The sequence below is a fragment of the Gadus chalcogrammus genome, chromosome 6 (assembly GCF_026213295.1).
Source record: "Gadus chalcogrammus isolate NIFS_2021 chromosome 6, NIFS_Gcha_1.0, whole genome shotgun sequence".
Classification (NCBI taxonomy): Eukaryota; Metazoa; Chordata; class Actinopteri; order Gadiformes; family Gadidae; genus Gadus; species Gadus chalcogrammus.
This window is the reverse complement of record NC_079417.1, coordinates 20,741,005-20,761,223: the sequence shown is the minus strand read 5'-3', so window position 1 is coordinate 20,761,223 and position 20,219 is coordinate 20,741,005. Positions and strand designations below refer to the sequence as shown.

Below are 20,219 nucleotides of genomic sequence, written 5' to 3'. Positions count from 1 at the left end.
CGGTACATTTGTATTCAATCACACTCTTGAAGAAGCCAGCTTTTCTAGGTGCGGCATAAAAAACGAGGGCATCGTTTTTTATGAAAATCCCCGTTTATCTGTCCCGTTTATAACATACAGATGTAGTATTGAACAGTATTGAGATGACAGGGTAGAATTAGAGACCGGCAAAAGTCTGCTTGATCAAATAAATGTTCAGTTTCTGATCAGCACCCCTCGTTTTATATATAAATTATTCGTAGCTTACGTTGCGTCGCTACTGCTAGTACAGCTAGCTGGCTAGCTGAGGGAAAGGTGTCAACAGAAGATATATCTTTCACAATTCCACTTATCAGTAAAATACGGTCGCCATGGCAGATGTTGACAAGCTCAACATAGACAGCATCATCCAACGCCTTCTAGAGGGTAAGGACGTCCAGGATCTCGCATCTAAATGTCTTTCCACCTGCAAGCAGGGTTGCGTTTAGTGCGCTACGCATGTTATTATAGACTGGGAGCTAACCGCATTGCCAGCCCGTCCATATTAGGGTGCTGTTATTGTTGATTTGCAAGTTCAACACCACTTCACATGGTTTATCCGTGGCTGTCACCCTGCATCGTGATAAACACACAACACCGTTTAGTGTCTGGCGCCATGCTTCCCTCTTATGTTCGTGTTTCATGTTTACAGTCAGAGGTGCAAAACCCGGGAAGAATGTGCAGCTGCAGGAGATCGAAATCCGTGGTTTATGCCTGAAGTCAAGAGAGATATTCCTCAGCCAGCCGATCCTCCTGGAGCTCGAAGCCCCTCTGAAGATCTGTGGTAAGGGGTTTGTGTCTGAATGCGACATCATCACGACCCCTTGGTCGCAATTTCATCCTTGGAGCACATTATTTTCTGATCGTATTTACTCATCAATCGGGTAAACTCACAAATATTGAAACCCTACCTACAGTTAAGTTGTCCCTTGTATCGGCATGTGTTTGGTTTCACAAAATTCAATGTTTAGTCACTAATGACCTACTTTCTGACAATAAGTGTGATCGGTATATTTGTCCAAGCTTTCTGGAGTGATGGAACACTTCAATACTACTATTGTATGTCATCACATCAATATTGCTCTTGTTTTCCAGGCGACATCCACGGGCAATACTATGACCTGCTCAGGCTCTTTGAGTACGGGGGCTTTCCTCCGGAGAGCAACTATCTATTTCTTGGAGACTATGTGGACCGAGGGAAGCAGTCCCTGGAGACCATCTGTCTTCTGCTGGCCTACAAGATCAAATACCCAGAGAACTTCTTCTTGCTCAGGGGCAACCACGAGTGTGCCTCCATCAACAGAATATATGGTTTCTACGACGAGTGTGAGTCTTATTTACCTGAGCTGAGAAATCACCTTGCAACATCTTGCTTATTATTGTACCTGTATATCATTTTAACCGGCAAAATGTGTCAAGTTATTGTGTATTTTTCTAAAAAGAGGTAAATAACAAGAATCTGTGCCATGTTATGTGAAATATCATGGGAAGAAGCTAATTTGAATATAGGATCTCAGTCAATATCATGTGCAAATTGTAAACAAATATTATTTTAAAAGGGTTCAATTTATGTTTTTTTTGGTGTAAGTTAGCAAATTACTTGTGGTGACTTTTTATTTTGCAGGTAAAAGAAGGTACAACATCAAGCTTTGGAAAACCTTCACAGATTGTTTCAACTGCCTCCCAATCGCAGCTATAGTGGATGAGAAAATATTTTGCTGCCACGGAGGTAGGTTTCTGTTTCATGAAGCTAAGTAACGTGCACACAGTCCAAATCAGCATGTGTTATTTGTTCTGGAGTGACACAACCGGTGTAGTCTGATCGCACCTGGCTGATCGCCTCGATCAGCCAGGTGTTAATTCTTAGATTCCACGTCATCGTCTTTCAGGGCTGTCACCGGACCTGCAGTCCATGGAGCAGATAAGGCGCGTGATGCGTCCCACCGATGTGCCCGACCAGGGCCTGCTCTGCGACCTGCTGTGGTCTGACCCAGACAAGGACGTCATGGGCTGGGGGGAAAACGACAGGGGGGTGTCCTTCACGTTTGGTTCAGAGGTCGTGGCCAAGTTCTTGCACAAGCACGATCTGGACTTGATTTGTCGTGCCCATCAGGTAAAGATATATGGTTGTTGTTTTAATTGGGCAAACTAGTACAGTGTGCAGATAGCCACACAATCTTTGAACTCTCTGAACTTTACGATTTACTGGAAAGACAGTCCTTGCATACAAAGCTTGTTAAAAAACACGACATTGGATTTGCAATGATTGATTTTCAAGGCAGAGTTTAATTCAATAAGAGACTTAAGTTAAAAGCAACTTCTAAATTACAGAATGATGAACAATGATGCAATTGGGGTTTAGGTTGTTCAAATGGGTCCCATTCTCCAGACCCATTAATTGATAGCATAGCAATTTTGCACATGCCTAATAAGGTCGGGCATCGAATGTAACCGTGAATGTTTAGTTAGAACACAAAAGATATTTGACCTTAGCTACAGCAAACGGAAAAGACGAGAAGGTTGGTGCATGACTAAATTAAAGGTTGTTACACATGGCAACCTTCAGGCATGGTTCAATTGATGTTTCCATTTACTGTCTTTTCTGCTTCCTTTAGGTCGTTGAAGATGGGTATGAGTTTTTCGCCAAGAGACAGCTTGTGACTCTGTTCTCTGCTCCCAACTACTGTGGGGAGTTTGACAACGCAGGTGCTATGATGAGTGTGGATGAGACCCTGATGTGTTCCTTTCAGGTGAGAACTTTGTGTTTGCATATAGCCTGACAGCCAAACGGCCCTTGCATCCAGAGCGTTAAAGTCTGTCCTTCTTCTCCTCCTTCCCAAACTGCCATAATGGCATTTTGTGAAGTTGCGTGAAGGGTGCTAACGGCAGAATTGAGTGTGTTGAGCTAGTGTTGGGTCTGCATTTTGCTTCTACATAACCGCACCTCGTCCATGATGACAAGTTGAAACTAGCAAGAAAAAGCAGAGTAAAAATGCATAAGAGGAACACAGGGTTGTAGTTGTATGGGGGCTCTATAAACATAACTAGTTATTTCCTTGGATGTGATATGGGGTGCATCATCATGATCGCCACGGTGGGACTTGGGTTATGCAGACTACAATGCAATTGTATTCAGGAATGCCAAATATTTCTACGACTAGATATATATTCACAAATTTGACAAGAGGGAATTTTGTCCCCTGCAATATTCAACTACAACTACTAATCAATACATTGTTGAATTTATTGAGGTACAAACATATGTGCTTTCTTCGAAAAGACAGGCTATTCATAGAGGGACGTGTCGATGCGTGTAAAAATAGACTGGGAGTCTATTTTAGCATTTTCTATCTATGTAGCCTGACTGGCTGTGAAGGGAGCTTAGCCAGGCAATACAATCTAAAAGTATTAAGTGTTACCACTGCCAGTGTGCTCTATTGGTACACAGAACACAGGCTTATATAGGTAGCCTAACAAGCAGCTAAGCTTGTTATCAAGCATATCTCTATAGCGAAGAAACAATGACGGGACCAGATTTACAGAAACAGTTACCAGGGTTGGTAGCAGTAGCACAAACCTACATAAATAATTTACTAAATTACTTTGTAATTAACACACATCCTTCCTGAAACAGCAAAAAGTAACACAGCTCCAAAGTAAACAACCCCCGAAAGATTAATGGTACTAATCAGAGACAGAAACTATTCCTCTTAAAGGGCCAGTAACCTAATACAGGTAAACTCAATCAAATATGTTCTCTGCTTCTCAGCAGAGATTATAGGCGAGATGGAGCATAAGGGATTTCTTGCCGATAATCCATGGCTACCTTTGTGAATGTACCCGATTAACTTTGATCTCTGTTTTTTTTGTTTTTGTTCCATCCCTGAAACGTCAATAATTGCACAAAGCATTGATTAAGATGAGTCAGCATCGCCATTAATGACACACAGGAATCATATAACTCGAATGTCATACATTTCTATCGACTCAATCAAACTCTTCAAACCATTTCTGTTGGCCCTTTCCGTGCAGTCTTGCCGAATAGCAGTATTAACTGGCACTGCATTTTCATACCATGTTTTGCTGATCACAATCTGCCGTCAGTCATGTTGACAAAATCCCTCCACTTTCTAAGAAATAGCTTTCAATTTGGAGTGGACCTTTGTACTTTTTGCAGTGAGGCAGAGGTTGTGTGTGTGTGTTTGTGTTGTATCGCAACTTTAGTTCTTTATCGTAATAAGTGTGATTGCACACTATTGCTATATTTTCTAGACCCCTTGGTTAAAGTTACCTGTTATTTGATCACTGGGTTTGGTTGTGCTGCTCAAATAAGTCCCCCTACACTTGAGAGAACATTGCAGTGCTAACTTGTATCAGAAACCTGTCTTCTTCATAGTTCCCTCACATGAGTTCAATTATTTTATAGCAGACTTTGAACAGCTCTTACTCACATTTTATAGAATTTTTTTATTCAAACCGAAACTTTTATCTCAGTCAAGTCAACTTTATTTAGAACATTCCATACACAAGGCAGACTTGTGTATGAAAGACTCAGTGCTCTTTATTAAAACATGTCACACAGTAAAACAAGAGGATTTCAACGAGTGCATAAAAGACAACTTAAAATAATCATAAAAAGACACGTGATAAAAGGATCTAAGTCTAGAATTTCTGGCTTTGTTCTTGGTTCTCGTTTTTAAGGAGAGGTACTCAAGGGCCAGGCTAACATCTTTGGCACCAGAAGTTTTGTCCTTATTTAGTTGTAGGGAATTCTGGCCCATCCAGTCCTTGACCTGCTCGATGCACAGGCACAGCAGATCTATAGGATGGTACTCCGTTTGTGATAGGGCTGCATCGATTTGTGTGTCGTCAGCATAACAACGGTAAGCAATGTTGTTATTTTGTATAATTAGGCCTAGTGGGAGCATGTGGAGGTTAAATAAAGATGGACCTAGGAGGACTCTGCAGGTTTATTTTAGTTAGTTCAGATACATAGTTACCAATAGCGACAAAGTACTTCCTGTCTTGTAGATATGACCTGGACCAGTTGAAGACTGTGCCGGAAAGCCTAACCCAATTTCCCAATCTGTCTATGTAAACAAATGGCAGACATTTTTTTTTTTTCTATGTTTCTTTTCGCTACAGAATTGTATTATTAAACGATCACAAGAGACGGTGAGATATTTACTTTGATCATCAAGGGACATCCATTCCTCATGTATATTCTGTTAGAAAAGGTTGCGGTTCTTTCATTACACAAACCTATCGGCTCGCCTGTAGATGTGTCTAGACTCCAATGCAACCCACTATTTTTTATTGTTCTGTTTTGTGTCCGGTTGATGCATGTCGAAACCCATTCATATTATTGAGTAATATTCATTGCTGGCAGTTGTACGACTTTACTCCCCATGCACAATACAGTCTCAGATTTAGTAGGTAGAGACTTGACTGGCAGGGCACAGAGCGATGAAGCGATGTTTGTTCATGTTGGTTGTGAATCCTTTTTTGTCCTTATTTAGTTGTAGGTAATTCTTCCCCATTAAGTCTTTGACCTGCTCAATGCTATGGCACAGCAGATCTATAGGACAGTAGTCTGTTGGTGATAGGGCTGTAACGATTTGTGTGTCGTAAGCACAACAACGGTAAGCAATGTTGTTATATTGCATAATGAGGCCTAGTTCCCCTGCCGAGAGTGAGACTTTCTAGCTTCCTTGCTAACTAGATCAGTACAACTTCTACTAGATATCTGCTACGATGTTTGCGACAGTCTTTGGTCTTGCATCCTCCCTCGCACAAAATACATTTGTTACAGGTCTTGCACTGTGCTAACACACCAATTTTATTAGCAAAATGAAGTCACGCTTGATGACTTGCCATGATGGCTCTAGCAAGACTCGTCTGCTCGCTTGTCATTCATTAAAATACGTCAATAGTTCAAATCAGCTCTCAAAGGACGGAGACGGATAGCCAGGTCCTGGTGCTGAAACAATCGTCCTTGAAATTAGTTTAGGAACCGATAAGCAGAATCTAAACTAAAATGTAGATGTCTCCCTAAATATCTTTACATTTGCATTTTGCAGAGTCTTTATTATATATTTTTTTAATCTTAGCCAAATTTAAGAATGCTTGCTACGTTAGGCCATGGTTCAGGTGGTCAATTTAATTAAGCAAAAGTTTGAGACTCTTGCAATTTGAATTGTTGATAATGTGGGATGATTTGAGAGATTTAGTTAGTTAAAGGGTTCCACGGTGTTGGTGGAGACCAGTGAGATATGAGCCAGAGAGTGTTTAACTTTGTAGATGGTGAGGAGAATTTTGAGATGTGTGCTTTGCTTGATGGAAAGCCAGTGGAGGGTTTGGAGAACTGAGTGGCAGTTTCTTATGCAGGAATGAGTGAACCCAGACGGTCAGTGGACTTCTTGATGCTCCTTCTGTTGCATATTCCATAGAGGATGGTATTGCAGTAGTCTAGGGTGATGGGAGCTGCAAAGAAGGAGAGAAGACGTTTGCGTGATGTTCTTTTCTTCGGGTTCGGAGAATTCTCAATTGTTTTGTTGAGGGATTCTTAGCTGGCGATCAGTATTTCAGATTGGTCCCCGTTGAATAAAAGGACTGTTTGGGTGGGTAGGGGCAGTGATTGATTTGGTGGAAATGTTGAGTTGAGCAGTAAAAACTGACTGCCGATTCCCAGGAGTGTTAAGTGGGAGATGCAGAGCAATGAACCCCTCTGAGACAACCAAGGAAATAACTAAAGCTGACTGACGTTTGGTCGTCCATCCAGACGGAGCAGGCAAATCCGGTTCCCGAAACCGCACATTTCTGAAACCACCCTCGGAGGTGGTTTCAAACCTATCCGGACCTATGCGGTTTCGTGTTAGGATTCGTGTGGACGCCTGAAATGCAAACGATGACGTCATTAGCCCCCCACCAGCTGGGGGACGTCAGTGTTGCATTTTTTTAATTTATATATTTTTTTAATTATTTTTGTAGCTCTAAATAAAGCCCCTCTGTGAATTTAATTACTAACTGTGCATAAAAAGTATTTCTGCTCAATTTAAAAGGCTGAATCTCCTCGTGACTGAATGTTTGTATACAGCGCGCAGGCATTGCGCGCATGCTTGATGCGCTCAACTTTTTTCTGTGGAGAACCAGTGCCTTGAATATTTACTACAGCGTTTCTACAACTCGATGCGGTTTTGCAATGACTGTCTTTACGGAGATATTCCTGATCCGCATAAAACGAAACCAGATTGATTTTGCCCGTTTTGGCTCCGTGTGGACGGGGCCTAAAGGTCTATTCCTGCAGGTGTGCGGAGGCCATGACTAGGGAGCGTTGAAGAGGCAGGTGACGGCGTGATCAAGGTCCAGCACTGCTGACATGTTGAAGTTTGGGTCCACAGCAACATAACAGCAAAACAACTAAGATTAGCCAGGGAGAGCAAGCCCATCATACGATATGTGCAACAGGGATAGCCTATGAGCGTTTCAATCGGCAGCAGAGAACGTGATATACTGCCGGGCCGTTTCTGCCAACGCAGTACAATCACCAGTGGGGAAGAAGCTTTCTCCTGTTCATTACAGCACTCGCTCTGTTTGAAGGTCTCCACTCACACCATCCCCTCTCTGTTCGTCTCACCGGTAGATCCTAAAACCAGCAGAGAAGAAGAAGCCCAACGGCAGCCGGCCCGTCACCCCCCCTCGAAACATGGTCACCAAGCAAGCCAAGAAGTGAGGTGGCCTTTGACCAGCCTCTGCTCTGCTTTCTCTGTTCTGCGTTGGAAGGGGTTGCTGATACTACTGAAGCAATATCCACCCGATGAAAAAGCAAAATGTTCTGTTGTTTTTGTCCGCGAGGGGTAAATTGATATGTCACCATTGGAACCTCAGGTGTTTTTGCACTCCATCTGCCACATATCTTTGCCACATATGACTGTTCAATCAGGAAGCAAAATGTAACAATACGGCTAATAATGCACAGGAATGCCTTGTTTACTGCTGGTCACATTTTTTCCCCCGATTTCTGTTATGTTGCATTCATTTCATGCGTCACCTTTTACACATATAAGTTCCATTGAAACACTTGTGGGGAAATAGCATTTTTTTTTTTTCTGTTCGATGTTTTTTAACATAGGTTTTGACTGCACTCTAAATCATCACATTTTTAAGGAAAGTTGTGTGCTAAATTAAACAAATAACTGTTCTTCTAATGTCTAAACTCTTTCTAATAAACTTTAAGCACATTTACTGGGGATATTTTTTTTCATATTTTGTTTTTGCATCTTGCCAACCATTATGGAAACACTATTGATAGCAACGTTTTTCTTTGCATCCACAAGAGGTCGCTAAATACCCACTATAAATTGATGGAGACGTTTTTGTTTTGGAGATATAGAAATATTTATTGATAGATATTGCATTTCTCATAAACACTTTCAAGCCGTGACGACATCGCTGACTGCTGTTTTTTCAGTATTTATTTTTGTAAACTCAATTACGTTATATAATGTAACGTCAAAGCAGTCACAGGACTCGTAGTTAAACTGAGGAGCAGGGCCGTAAGGCTGTGTTCTAGATGTCCTCACGTTATGTAGCTTGCAAACAAGTTGTCCTGTCATCGCTATGGCCTACCAATATCTGGTATAATGCATTGTAACCGACCACGGCACCAAAGACCGATCCACCTTATTTGGGTTGTATTCTAAATCTTAATTTTAAATCTCAATCTTATTTCTCAATCTAAATGCAAAATCGTAGGCCTACATATAAATCTAAGTCCTTTTATCTAAATCATAAATCTAAATCTACATTTTATATCTAAATTTAAATGCCAAATCTTATTTGTAAATCCTAAATACGTACAACAGATATGCTTATTATCATATAATTGGTAATGACTCCGAGTCCTCACCAATCATATTTCGGGCGGGGGAGGGAGGCATCACGTGCATTTGGCAGGAACGGCGCGCACGGACAGCGAACCGATGCCATAGCAGTCTGAATGGGGCCCCTTACGGTAAATATCACAGGATATGTGATGTCTGTGTGAAATATATGTGTGGAACCCTGAATGTATTTAATTAATTATGGACTTAACTTTGAATCCAAAATATAGGCTAGGCCTTTAAGGCTGGCTAATGGTTTTGGGGCAGCTAAAGCACGTGCTATATCTGTTCGCTTGTGAAGCCCCTGCAAGTCAGGTCATAGGCTATGAATCTGAACAAATTAAGGTATTGCCCATCTCCAGCTTGCCAACCCACAGATGAACCAGAATCCAGGAAATCACCAAATTCTGATTAGGACTCCCAAAAGGATTTGGCCATCCCCAGCCTTCTTTGTCTGTTTGTGTACATACAGATCAAACCGGTTAATATTCTGTGTGTGGGGAACACCACAGTGTTTTGGGATTGGAACACCACAGGTAGGGTCACACAGGTTTTTTTTAGAATAATAAATAAATAAATAATTAAGCCTAAGGACAATAGTTGAGCGCTGCATGCTGGAAAGGAAACCCATCCAGGGTCTGCTATACAGGCTATAGGCGTATAACATTTTAAATAATCAAAGTACTTCAGAGGGGTTTTAATTTTCTATTTTCTCTTTTTTATTATTTTTCATGCTTTGAATTTCTATACTTTCATGTATAGCTGGCTACGGCCCTCCCTTTCGTAGCCAACAGTTTCAACTCCTACGGAAGATAAAATGCTTATCCTATAGTTTGAGGATAAAAGGAAATTTGATATCTGTGGGAATCTGAGGGAGAAATCTGAGGACAAAAAAATGACAGATGAACTGCTGAGTTAGGTGCACTTTTCCATGAGAGTCCGAATGGCTACCCATAAGGAACGGTCTTGCTCATTTATTTGGAATAAAGTATGGCGAAAACCTAATGTGAGCCATCTGATCGGAGTGACGTTGACGAGTAACTAATTGGGTGGTGTACGAGGCATCTTGAACACACCATAACAGACAGAGGGTGGAGGGAGGTAGAGCATTATAGAAGCTAGCCCATGTGGCTCCTAAGCCGCTCCCACACTCACACAAACACACACTAGCACACACGCACACACAAACGCACCCGCGCTCTGCGGGCCAGGAGGCGGAAGAGGTGGCGCTTCATCCAGCCTGAGCTGCACAAGGTTCCCTGTGCGGATGCAACATGGCGTAGGAGAACCTCTGTGTGTACTGCGACTTTTAAAGAAAGTAGAAGAGGTAAGACAATAAGATGGATTTTTAATCTCCAAGTCGTGTTAACAAAGTCTTGTAACATTCATTGCAACGCTAAGATCCAGAAGTTTGCTTGTGTTTTAGTTTCTATCAACGCGGAAACAACTTTGCGCGAAAAACATTTCGTGTTGTCAGTTGTAACAGTGGTGGAAGTAACGAGACGCCTTTTCACGAATACGAGCGTTGGCTCACATACTTTATGTCTCACATACGACTATTGCATTAAGTCTGTGGCTAAAGACGAGTTAAACGTGTGTGGTTGGCGGCGGTAGTGATCTGGGACGACCTGTGAGTCCAAAGATGGGGAACAGCAACAGCGACCGCGGCAGTGGGGCGCAGGGTGAAAGGTCGGACCGAGATGGACAGCCAGGTGGGAAGGAAGCACGCTCCAACATCCTGATGGACAGCACGGATGATGCAGATGATTCAAAGGTTTACATTCTTCTCCTTATTTCTGTTTGCACATGTAGACTAGTTGTATACATTTGCGCTGTACTGTTCATGCCAATATTATTATGCATATTTGCCTATAGGCTGATATTGTTAATATAAATACACATAGTCCTAGTGTATGTCTTTCCCTATCCTTTTAATATTTATGTTTTGTTCATTGTTTGCTACTGTCCCAAGATCACTACCTCGGGGATCATTGAAGTGTATGTCTGTCTGTGTTTCCCTGTCTTATTCGTACACATTCAAATGTATCCAACCCACCTACCTCCTCAAAGACACCTCCTTTCTTCCCCATCTCCTGTTTTCTAGGCTCCACAGGAGATACAAGAATTTCTGGCCTGGCAGCGAGACCTGGAAAGTAACACCAAGAACCCAGCGCAGAGCAGACCCACTGTTTTCACATGGAAAGGAGGCGCCAAAGAGGTCTTTGTTTCAGGCTCCTTCAACAACTGGGCAAACAAAATCCCACTCAACAAAAGGTCATTTTCCTTATAAAATTTCCGAGTTTGTATATGTTTATTTCTTCGTAAAGTATATAACGTCATGTATTATTTCTCCCAATGTCAGCCACAGCAACTTTGTGGCCATCGTGGACTTGCCTGAGGGAGAGCACCAGTATAAGTTTTGTGTGGATGGAAACTGGACCCTCGATCCAACTGGGGTGAGTTCCTTCCCCAGTGTCTGAGGTTAAGCCCCCTGTCCCGGCCCTGGATGACTCATCCCCTGTAATCACCTTTGGATACGAACGTCTGCTACCTCTTGTTCAGAATGCTAGTCGAAAAACCAGTAGGAGGCCAGATCGCTACAGTTGTAATGACGACCACTGCTGGTTCCCTCCCTAGGCGGTGACCACCACAAAGACCGGAACCATCAACAACACCATAGAGGTGAAGAGGACAGACTTTGAGGTGTTTGACGCCCTCCGCATTGACTCAGAGGAAACAGCGGACATCTCCGGTGAGTCAGAAACTCCTGGCATGCTCTCTTACTTGCGGTAGGTTGGCCAGGAGAGCGAAGAGATAAGGATTGTTTGTCATGGGGTGAGACACAAAGGGGATTCCACTTGTTCAGCCTTCTACTAGGTATGTTTTTTTTCTTTTGTTTGTCCACTGATGTCAGAGATTGTGTTGAAACATTTGAAGGCCAAAACAGTAGTTTGGATCATGGGAAATTACATCCTTGGCCTTTCAGTCTAAAAAACATAATAGCATGTAATTGAACATGACTTGTACAGCTGGCTAGAGATGCCTCCTAACTATTTGATTTAAATGCAACTGCTGGAATGCAATTATTGCCATAACAGAATAATTTCAATAACACTTTGGTAAAACAATGATTCTGTGTCGTTAATATTTACAGCGGACAAAATGCAATGCATGCCGATAGACATGCTTTTAATTGATATTAGTTTGTAATGCCGTGACCAGCGTGTGTCCTGCTCTGTTTCCCAGACCTGTCCAGCTCTCCGCCGGGGCCCTACCTGCAGGACGCCTACCTGTTCAAGCCAGAGGACAAGATCAAACACCCCCCTATCCTGCCCCCGCACCTGCTGCAGGTCCTGCTCAACAAGGACACCGGCATCTCCGTAAGTCTGGTGGGGGCTTGAAGTGGGACCACCTGTCTCCACCATGGGTCACTTCCACAGCTCAGTAACCTAACACTGTCACTCTGTTTTTCCAGTGTGACCCAACCCTGCTTCCAGAGCCGAATCACGTCATGCTCAACCATCTATATGCGCTCTCCATCAAGGTACTATTTAGTATTGTTTTGGTAGATCTGTCCTGTTCCTCCTAAAATTAGGTGGGGAGAGTTCAGAGATAGACAGTTTGTGTGCCTGTGTTACAGGACGGAGTCATGGTTCTCAGCGCCACTCACCGATACAAGAAGAAGTATGTTACGACGCTGCTTTACAAACCCATTTAGACCCGAAGACTCTGCCGTAATCGCTTGAATCGAATCGAATGTGTGCAATGCCAAAATCACTGCGCGTTATTTGGGTCCAACAGGAGCGGTTCTCTGCAACAAGTGGTCCATTTTGACTATCTTTGTATATGTATATATGACCAAATATATATAGTTTTAGCTCTGTCTGTTATTTTGTAACATCTTTACACTGATAATAAACAAAAATGTACCAAAGTATCTTCTCTTTTTTGACCAAACGCATGAAATGACAAGAGATGAGACTTAAAGGTACAGTGTTTAGATTTTGGTGTATCTAGCAGAGCGGCAGCGGCAGAAATGTATGTTCCCTTCAAAATAGGAATTGTGTTTTCATTACCTGAGAATTGAGTGTCATATCTGTAGAGCGGGCTATCTTCCCTTAGCCCTCCAGGTTTATACAGTAGCCCAAAACAGACAGAATGTTTTGGGGGGGGGGGGGTAGGGGATTCTGTTTGTCTTCAATACCTACCATGGCTGTGATTTCTGGCACTGGATCATACATGAGGTGAACTATTAGGAGCAAACAGCTGGCAGTGACGATAGCCACCAACCCACAGTCACTGGGAAGATAATGTAGCGATTAGACTAAATGTAACTCTTTCACTGCACCCTGATACACACGTACGAGTGATTGTGTAAAGTATCTTGTTATGTGGGGTTGTTCTTCTGATATGACCCTCACAGCGGAACCGCTCAATATTTGAGGAGTGATCAGGTAGAATGGAACAAAAAAAACCCAGGGGCACAGATAAGCGTTGCTGTGAAATCTGCCGGCAGGTTTGGGTGCCAGTTCGAAGCAAAATATAGCAGTGTTCCTCTAATATTGTCATGGAAATTATATCCTTTTTGGAGAAAAAAATCGACAAAACAAAACTGCTGCTTTTCCATCAAGTGATTGAGTGAACCGCTCTATTTAAATAACACGAATACAATTGTTGCATCTTTGCATGTTTTTTTCTTCAGCATTTCCTTTTATTTGATGTTAATGCTCTGAAAGTGTACGTTTTCCAGCTCAGTTGGCACAGCGGACCTTCTGGTCCAGATTCTTGTTCTCAGGGTTGTATCTCGCCCTCGCAAAGCAATGGGCTGCGACCCTATCGCACTCGCAGATAGCAGCCTGGCACTTATCATTGGAAGCTGGAGAGACAGGACGCACATGATCAACAGTAAACATCTCATCATGGCGGTTCTCAGGCACACAAGGTGTGAGGGGAGGCAAGCGGCAGCTCCCCTCAGTCACAACGCATTACCTGAACAGGTGACCTGCTGGTGGTCGCAGGTGTGGTCGTAGACCCGGATGTAGGGCAGGTCAGCGATGGCCGTGCAGCCTGGGGTCAGCCTGCTGGCCTTGTAGCAATGGTCATGGAGCTTACAGCACCTAGGACGCAGTCAAACGGCGGTAGATTCAGTTGGACGGGTCAGCCCCTTCAAGGTGAGCAGGAAGTGTGGGAGGAAGACATGACTCGTTACATGTCCACGTCGTCCACCGGCTCGGCCCCCCCGCCGATGCCACACCAGCAGCCGTAGTCGTTGTAGAGCAGAGCGTTGGTGCCGGGTTGGGCACAGTCGATCATCACCGCAAACTGCCACAAGGCCTTTGGCCGCATGGCATTGGCCATGCAGGCTGTTGGCAAGGGTTAGAAAATACATTATGCGTTAAACAACTCCTTGGGTCACTGTGGTGCTTCTAAAGTAAGGCAGCAGGGGAAGGACATATCAATCATTGTAGACACATTTCTCACTGGACTACTGTCATCTCGGTGGACAGTTGACCATGGAGGTTTACCAGACCTACCAGTGACAAGCAGCAGCAGGAGTCCTCTGGGGTTCATGTCTGCAGGAGATGAAAGGTAAACACAGAGAGCATGCCTGCTCTTATACCCTGAGAGAGAAGCCTGAGGCAGCGGGAGATAAGAGGACGAGGCGTGGGGTGGGCCCCTCATACTGGGGGGGGGGGGGGGGGGGGACTGAGAAATGGGGAATCATTTAATTGATACCTCACTGAACAAATGCATCACTTTACAACACAGGCATTACTACAATCACACAAACATCAGTTGAGTAATACAACCACTTATTACTGAGGGGTGAGGTCACCAAACCAAATCTTTTTAAATGTAGGAACAACTACTGATGAATGTTAACCTTGTAGAGTCAAGTGATCATTTGAAATACAATTACTGGGATGTTCTGAATGGTCAATGTGCTTTTTTTTTATCAATGTGCATTTGATAGCAAACACAGAACAATATATGAAACATGACTTTTGTGGAATATGAAACTGCTGCTGTGTCCTTCTTTGACTAGTACTAGTTTGTTATCTATTTCATCCATGTTTTTTTTTTTACAGAGAACAAATAAGTTGCCTATATTGTTCAAATAAAAGTTTAAATATACTACAAAAGCACCAAATGTAATATGATATATAGAGCACTGCGTCTCCCAGCTGTGTAAATGACCAGTGTTCCCACACACACTCACAATTCACTTGGACTTCAGATTAAACTGAGCTAATCTATTAGTTTCACAACAAACCTCCCCTTTTAGAGGTCATGGAGGTCAAAGCCAGGTCAAAGTAAGCTGAAACATGTTGCACAACATGCAGGAATGTATCAGAAAGCAGGTTCTCCATACTTATTTCTCTAGACCTGATGAAGTAATGAACTGGTTTATCACATTCAATAGCAGAATGAAGTTACCAAAGGCCCTTATTTCTTATTTTTACATCCACCAATTTGCAGTATTTGATCTAATCTGAGGTTTCATTTTATGCCCTTGAGGTACTTTTAGAGCAATAAACAATGTTCTTAATGATCTTATCAGCTCATAGTTACCTGTAAGTGTTACTTTGTGAACAACATCAAGCCTTAATATGTCATTTTACAGTTTATTTTTATTTAATCTAAGGATTATTAGCTGCACCCAGTTAATTAAATTCTCATCCTCTGGTTAGAATAGGACTCTTAGGTCTTATGCTTATATTCCTTATATTGTAGTTATAAGAAACATAGGACACTAAGTAGGCCTACTCAAGCCAATAGTAAATGTAGGTATTCTGGCCTAAACCAACAACTGCCTCACAATTTCTCAAATTAATATACTTGACCTGCTCAATGAGCGTAATAATGTGTTTCATTATGTGAAACACATTAGCATTGGCCTTCTGGGGTTATCGTGCATGATGGCTCTTCAAGTATGGGATTCTGGGTTGGTGATTCAAGGCAGCAGTGGTGTTTGGACCATATGTACCATATGAAGGCCCGATGAACATCTAGGAAACAAATACCCTGCAGCCAGCAACCCATTTCAGGTTTAAATGTTATGCGATAAAAGGCCTGGATAAATAACATGCCGCCAATAAACGTCTAGATAAGAGAAATACTAAACTCAATAATCCAATAATCCAGCGGTAATGAGATATATGAAACAATGTAGTCAGATCCGAGGTCTAGCATAGCATCTACTGTTTACTGACATGGCTCCTCCCCCTCCACACCCGAGTTCCACTGAACCAGCGACCCTCAATTAGCCATTATTTATCTTTACACATCAGGCAGGGCAAAAAGCAAATAGAGGTATCTATCTCTATATTTTATAACACAGTCAAAAACAAATACAGCACCTAAATTAACCAACAAACAGGGGGCAGCACCGGGGAGCCTGAATAACGAGTAACTATACACCTTTGATCAACAGAATAAATGACCTCAAGCAGCTCATGAGGATGGGGCAAGATGGTGACACTGTCCCCTCCTAAGCTCCAACCCCTTCTAATCATATCCGGTGCATTCTCACTTTGTTTCACATCAGTACTTACCAAACTTACACAACTTAGGTTTCTGTTCTAGTCATCCGTCCTTTCCCTCCTGTGATTCCTGCTCTCTCAGCTTTTCTTTTTCATGCAGGTACTAATGATGCAGGTCAGATGCTGATGTGTGCGTCGGGCGTGCAGTCATGTGCTGCTCAGACCTGGAGAACCTGCATCCTCTGAAGGAGCACATTAAGGAAGATAAGCCAACTTTAACACAAGAACAACAAAGATTTACACTGAAATACAGCATATCTGAGAGAAGTCTATTCTTCATTTGTATTCACTATGCATATATGGTTTATTTACTCTTTCTTTTTTATGGACCACAAGTCCTGTGTTAAAGTGCATTGGATAGTAAATAAATGGTCAACATCTTAATGCAATGTAACTCAAATATGAATAATAGGCATGAATAAATAATTCAGCGAGTGTAGTGAGATTGTCCACAGTGCTTTGTTTGCTTGGTTCAAATATAACAGCTTGTATAACCTTGTTGTGGTTGGTCAGCACACTTCAAATATCAAATATCAAGATGCAAATATCTTTGTTAAAATAAGATAAATGTGCATTTTATTTTATCAAAGAGCTGTGTCAATGACACGCTGTTTAAATGACAATGGTTCCAATGAACTTGAACGTCTGTGAATGTACTCATGTGACTCGGGGTGTGTTACAATGCTACCTGTGTGCGTGCGTGCGTGCGTGCGTATGAAGTTTTGGAAAATCACAGAGGGGTGGACCTTTGAGAATTATTGTAGGCCTATAAATATAGAATATGGACCAAGTGGCAGCAGGAATATTGCTGATTAATTTGCAACATGAAGGCGTCTCACGTTGTTCTCGTCTTGGCCGTCTGTCTTCCAGTCTGTAAGTAGACTAAACATACGCTCCAACTTTTACCTTTATTTTCTATTCATTGTTATTTTATTTCTTACTTGTATTTTCTATTTTTCAAGGTATTGTCATTAATCGGATACATTTTTTTACTGTATAATTTAAATACACATCTAGCTTTTATCATCTATCTTAGAGGCGGTTTATTTGTTTAAATCAGAGCTTTTGAAGTCAAATCGATTTCTGTTTGATAATTTGCTTTGAAAGATAAGATGCAATAAAAAAGGTACATTTATTTTACTATCAGAAATCAGATAGGATAGAAGATAAAATATATTGGTAAGAGTTTACTAAATGCACATTGGTAACCATTATATATGTATGATTCAGCTGGAAAATGCTCAAGGGTTTATGGTCAGCATCAATTCTCTGCTCAATGAGCAAATTGAAACAAAAGGAAGGAGAGAGTTGTTGATTGGTTGCTGTATGTATTGATGGCTCCTTGTCTCTTCCCAGTGCTAGCCTCACGCAGCAAGAGATCCCTATGGGGGCTCAGGTCCCAGATTCTCTGCACCATTCCTGGCAGTTGGCCACTCGTCAGCTATGCTGACTATGGATGCTACTGTGGCAAGGGAGGCTCTGGAATACCTGTTGATGCCCTCGACACGTACGAAGAAACCACATGAAAATTAGTTTTCTCCAAAACGATTATTTTATTATCAAACACAAATCTATATACATACAGTTTGTAAGTAGGCTGTGGAGACTTGTGTCAAACCCAGAACCTTCATGAGGGAGTTGAACACCCCCCCCCCCCCCCCCCCAGCCACTAAACCATCCTTCCTCCCTGCTGCAGCAAGTGATCTTTATAGCTGTGAATTTATCACTGCACCTCATTGTGTGCCTTTAAAATAAACTCTTAGTCAATGGATTATCATGAACAGTAATATTGATGATTGATTCTTGATTGCAACAATTTCCAGATGCTGCCAAACTCATGACCATTGCTACCACGCTGCAAAGGCAGATAAAGCGTGCATACCCTACCTGGATAACCCGTACACCCATGGCTACCACCAAACATGTGACAAGAGCACCAAGACCGTGACCTGTCTCAGTGAGTGCATTATGGACCGCTACTCTGAACCCTGTGATGACATTAACATTACATTACATGCAATACTCTGTGATTTTAGTTTTGAGAATATTCTTCAGAGTTCTGAAGATAATGAGCTTCAATGGCAGTAGGTTAGGTTTCAAAATGGTTTCATATATCATCTATTGACTTCAGATTTTAAGTGAAGCTAAGATCCAAAGGATTAAATTAGTTTTAATTTATGTGTTAAATGCTTTGATTCAGGGTGTGGAAGAATGATACATTAAATCTAAGCCTTGGTTTTGTATTCTATTTAATTCAAGGCATGGCACAGTAATTGAAGGGTTAGTTTTATGATACATTTTTGATGGAATTTGATATCAATACTGATAGAAATTCCTTTCTCATATCCTACTCTGTGTTCTCCTCATCTCTCTCTCTCTCTCTCTCTCTCTCTCTCTCTCTCTCTCTCTCGCTCCATCTCTCCCTTTCTCCATCCCTCTTCTTTCCTTCACCACACAGGTACCAATGATGCCTGTCAGATGTTTATCTGCGAGTGTGACAAGAAGGCAGCCATGTGTTTCTCCCAGGCAAAATACATCCCAGCTCACGACCACTATAACCAGGATCTCTGTAGTAAATAAAATGAATACGACCAGGAGCTCTGTAGTAAATAAGATGATCAGGACCAAGAGCTCTGTTGTAAATAAGATGACTAGGACCAGGAGCTCTGTAGTAAATAATGTGATAAGACCAGAAGCTCTGCAGGAAACAACCACACCCTCTGATCACCCTCTATGGGCATACCTAATACATCCAGTGTTTCCCCCAGTAAATGTCTCAGTGAAGGTGGTAAGCAGTCGGTGGTGTTGTTGGTGCGGCGCAAAGCGGCGCGCCGAAAAATTTTGGGGGTATTTTGCTCAAAGATGCCAGTACGCATGAATGAAATAAACGACTGTTTATTTCCATATAAATAAACAACAGTAGGTACAAATGTTGTGCAAACATGCAGACACTACAAAATAAAATTAAAGAAAAGTGCAAATTAAATACAAATAATGGACAATACACTTAACTTTTGTATGCAAATTCAACTATTTACAGTTCCTTTTTTGGATCTTATTTGCGGCACAGCTGACAAGAGGCATCAGTGCATGCAATTCTGCGTGGCTGTGCAAAGAACAGTTCCATCGCCCTGCTGTAATTGATTTTTTTTTTTTTTTTTTTTCAATACATTGGTAGTCAAGGCGGGGCCCTAGTCTTGTTAAGGCGGCCGCCTTAACAAGATAGTGCTGGGGGAAACCCTGACATCCATTGGACACACAGACAGTGGGATGTTTAGGTATTCATTTATCAAACTATTTGTCAATAAAATAATCAAACAGAACTGTCTGTTCTATTCTAATTGTTCCTCATGAAGACACCTTGTTATTGTTATTATAGGTTTTGGATAAATAAGGAGATGGTGTTTGTTGTTGCACTTTGCCTTGCGGGGTTAGTCCGCATGGGGGAAGCTCAGAACTGTGATTCTTGGCTAAATGACAGCTGGCCTGTGCAGGACTGCAGCGACTATGGTTGCTCCTGTGGGAAGGCGGGGCTCTGGCTCAGCTTTTGACAAGCAGGTGTGTAAGCGAACCACAGCTGGGGGTTGGGGTTGGAGACAACTTGAACGTTAAAAAACCGATTAGCCAGGTAATATGTCACAATGCATTTTTTAAAAGGATGTTAAAAAACAAATGCAAAGTAGTATTGTTGATGTTTCTATTGCTTTTCTTGATTTGTTAAGAAAATGTTCAAATATACTTTGTTGGGCAATGATTACAAGAAAACTTCGTAATT

General features: G+C 42.1%; 4 protein-coding genes across 4 annotated transcripts; 3 read left to right on the top strand and 1 right to left on the bottom strand.

Annotated features, from left to right (window-relative positions):
* On the top strand, positions 1-8,474 carry ppp1cc (protein phosphatase 1, catalytic subunit, gamma isozyme). Its single transcript, XM_056591990.1, has 7 exons — positions 1-405; positions 671-802; positions 1,114-1,344; positions 1,643-1,747; positions 1,908-2,131; positions 2,634-2,768; positions 7,661-8,474. The coding sequence occupies exons 1-7, from the start codon at positions 351-353 to the stop codon at positions 7,748-7,750; spliced, it is 972 nt and encodes a 323-aa protein (XP_056447965.1). The 5' UTR covers positions 1-350; the 3' UTR covers positions 7,751-8,474.
* A 1,494-nt stretch (positions 8,475-9,968) lies between these two features.
* On the top strand, positions 9,969-12,854 carry prkab1b (protein kinase, AMP-activated, beta 1 non-catalytic subunit, b). Its single transcript, XM_056591992.1, has 8 exons — positions 9,969-10,227; positions 10,515-10,674; positions 11,005-11,174; positions 11,263-11,356; positions 11,538-11,652; positions 12,147-12,280; positions 12,376-12,444; positions 12,541-12,854. The coding sequence occupies exons 2-8, from the start codon at positions 10,543-10,545 to the stop codon at positions 12,616-12,618; spliced, it is 792 nt and encodes a 263-aa protein (XP_056447967.1). The 5' UTR covers positions 9,969-10,227; positions 10,515-10,542; the 3' UTR covers positions 12,619-12,854.
* A 698-nt stretch (positions 12,855-13,552) lies between these two features.
* On the bottom strand, positions 13,553-14,495 carry LOC130384616 (phospholipase A2-like). The gene is made up of 4 exons (XM_056592896.1): positions 14,435-14,495; positions 14,110-14,263; positions 13,890-14,017; positions 13,553-13,776 (listed from the first exon to the last, which is right to left on the bottom strand). Exons 1-4 carry the CDS (start codon positions 14,469-14,471, stop codon positions 13,652-13,654), a joined length of 444 nt encoding a protein of 147 aa, XP_056448871.1. The 5' UTR covers positions 14,472-14,495; the 3' UTR covers positions 13,553-13,651.
* A 2,715-nt stretch (positions 14,496-17,210) lies between these two features.
* Positions 17,211-19,607, top strand: LOC130384687 (phospholipase A2-like). Its single transcript, XM_056593004.1, has 4 exons — positions 17,211-17,317; positions 17,801-17,951; positions 18,268-18,401; positions 18,903-19,607. The coding sequence occupies exons 1-4, from the start codon at positions 17,269-17,271 to the stop codon at positions 19,022-19,024; spliced, it is 456 nt and encodes a 151-aa protein (XP_056448979.1). The 5' UTR covers positions 17,211-17,268; the 3' UTR covers positions 19,025-19,607.
* The last annotated feature ends 612 nt before the right edge of the window (positions 19,608-20,219 follow it).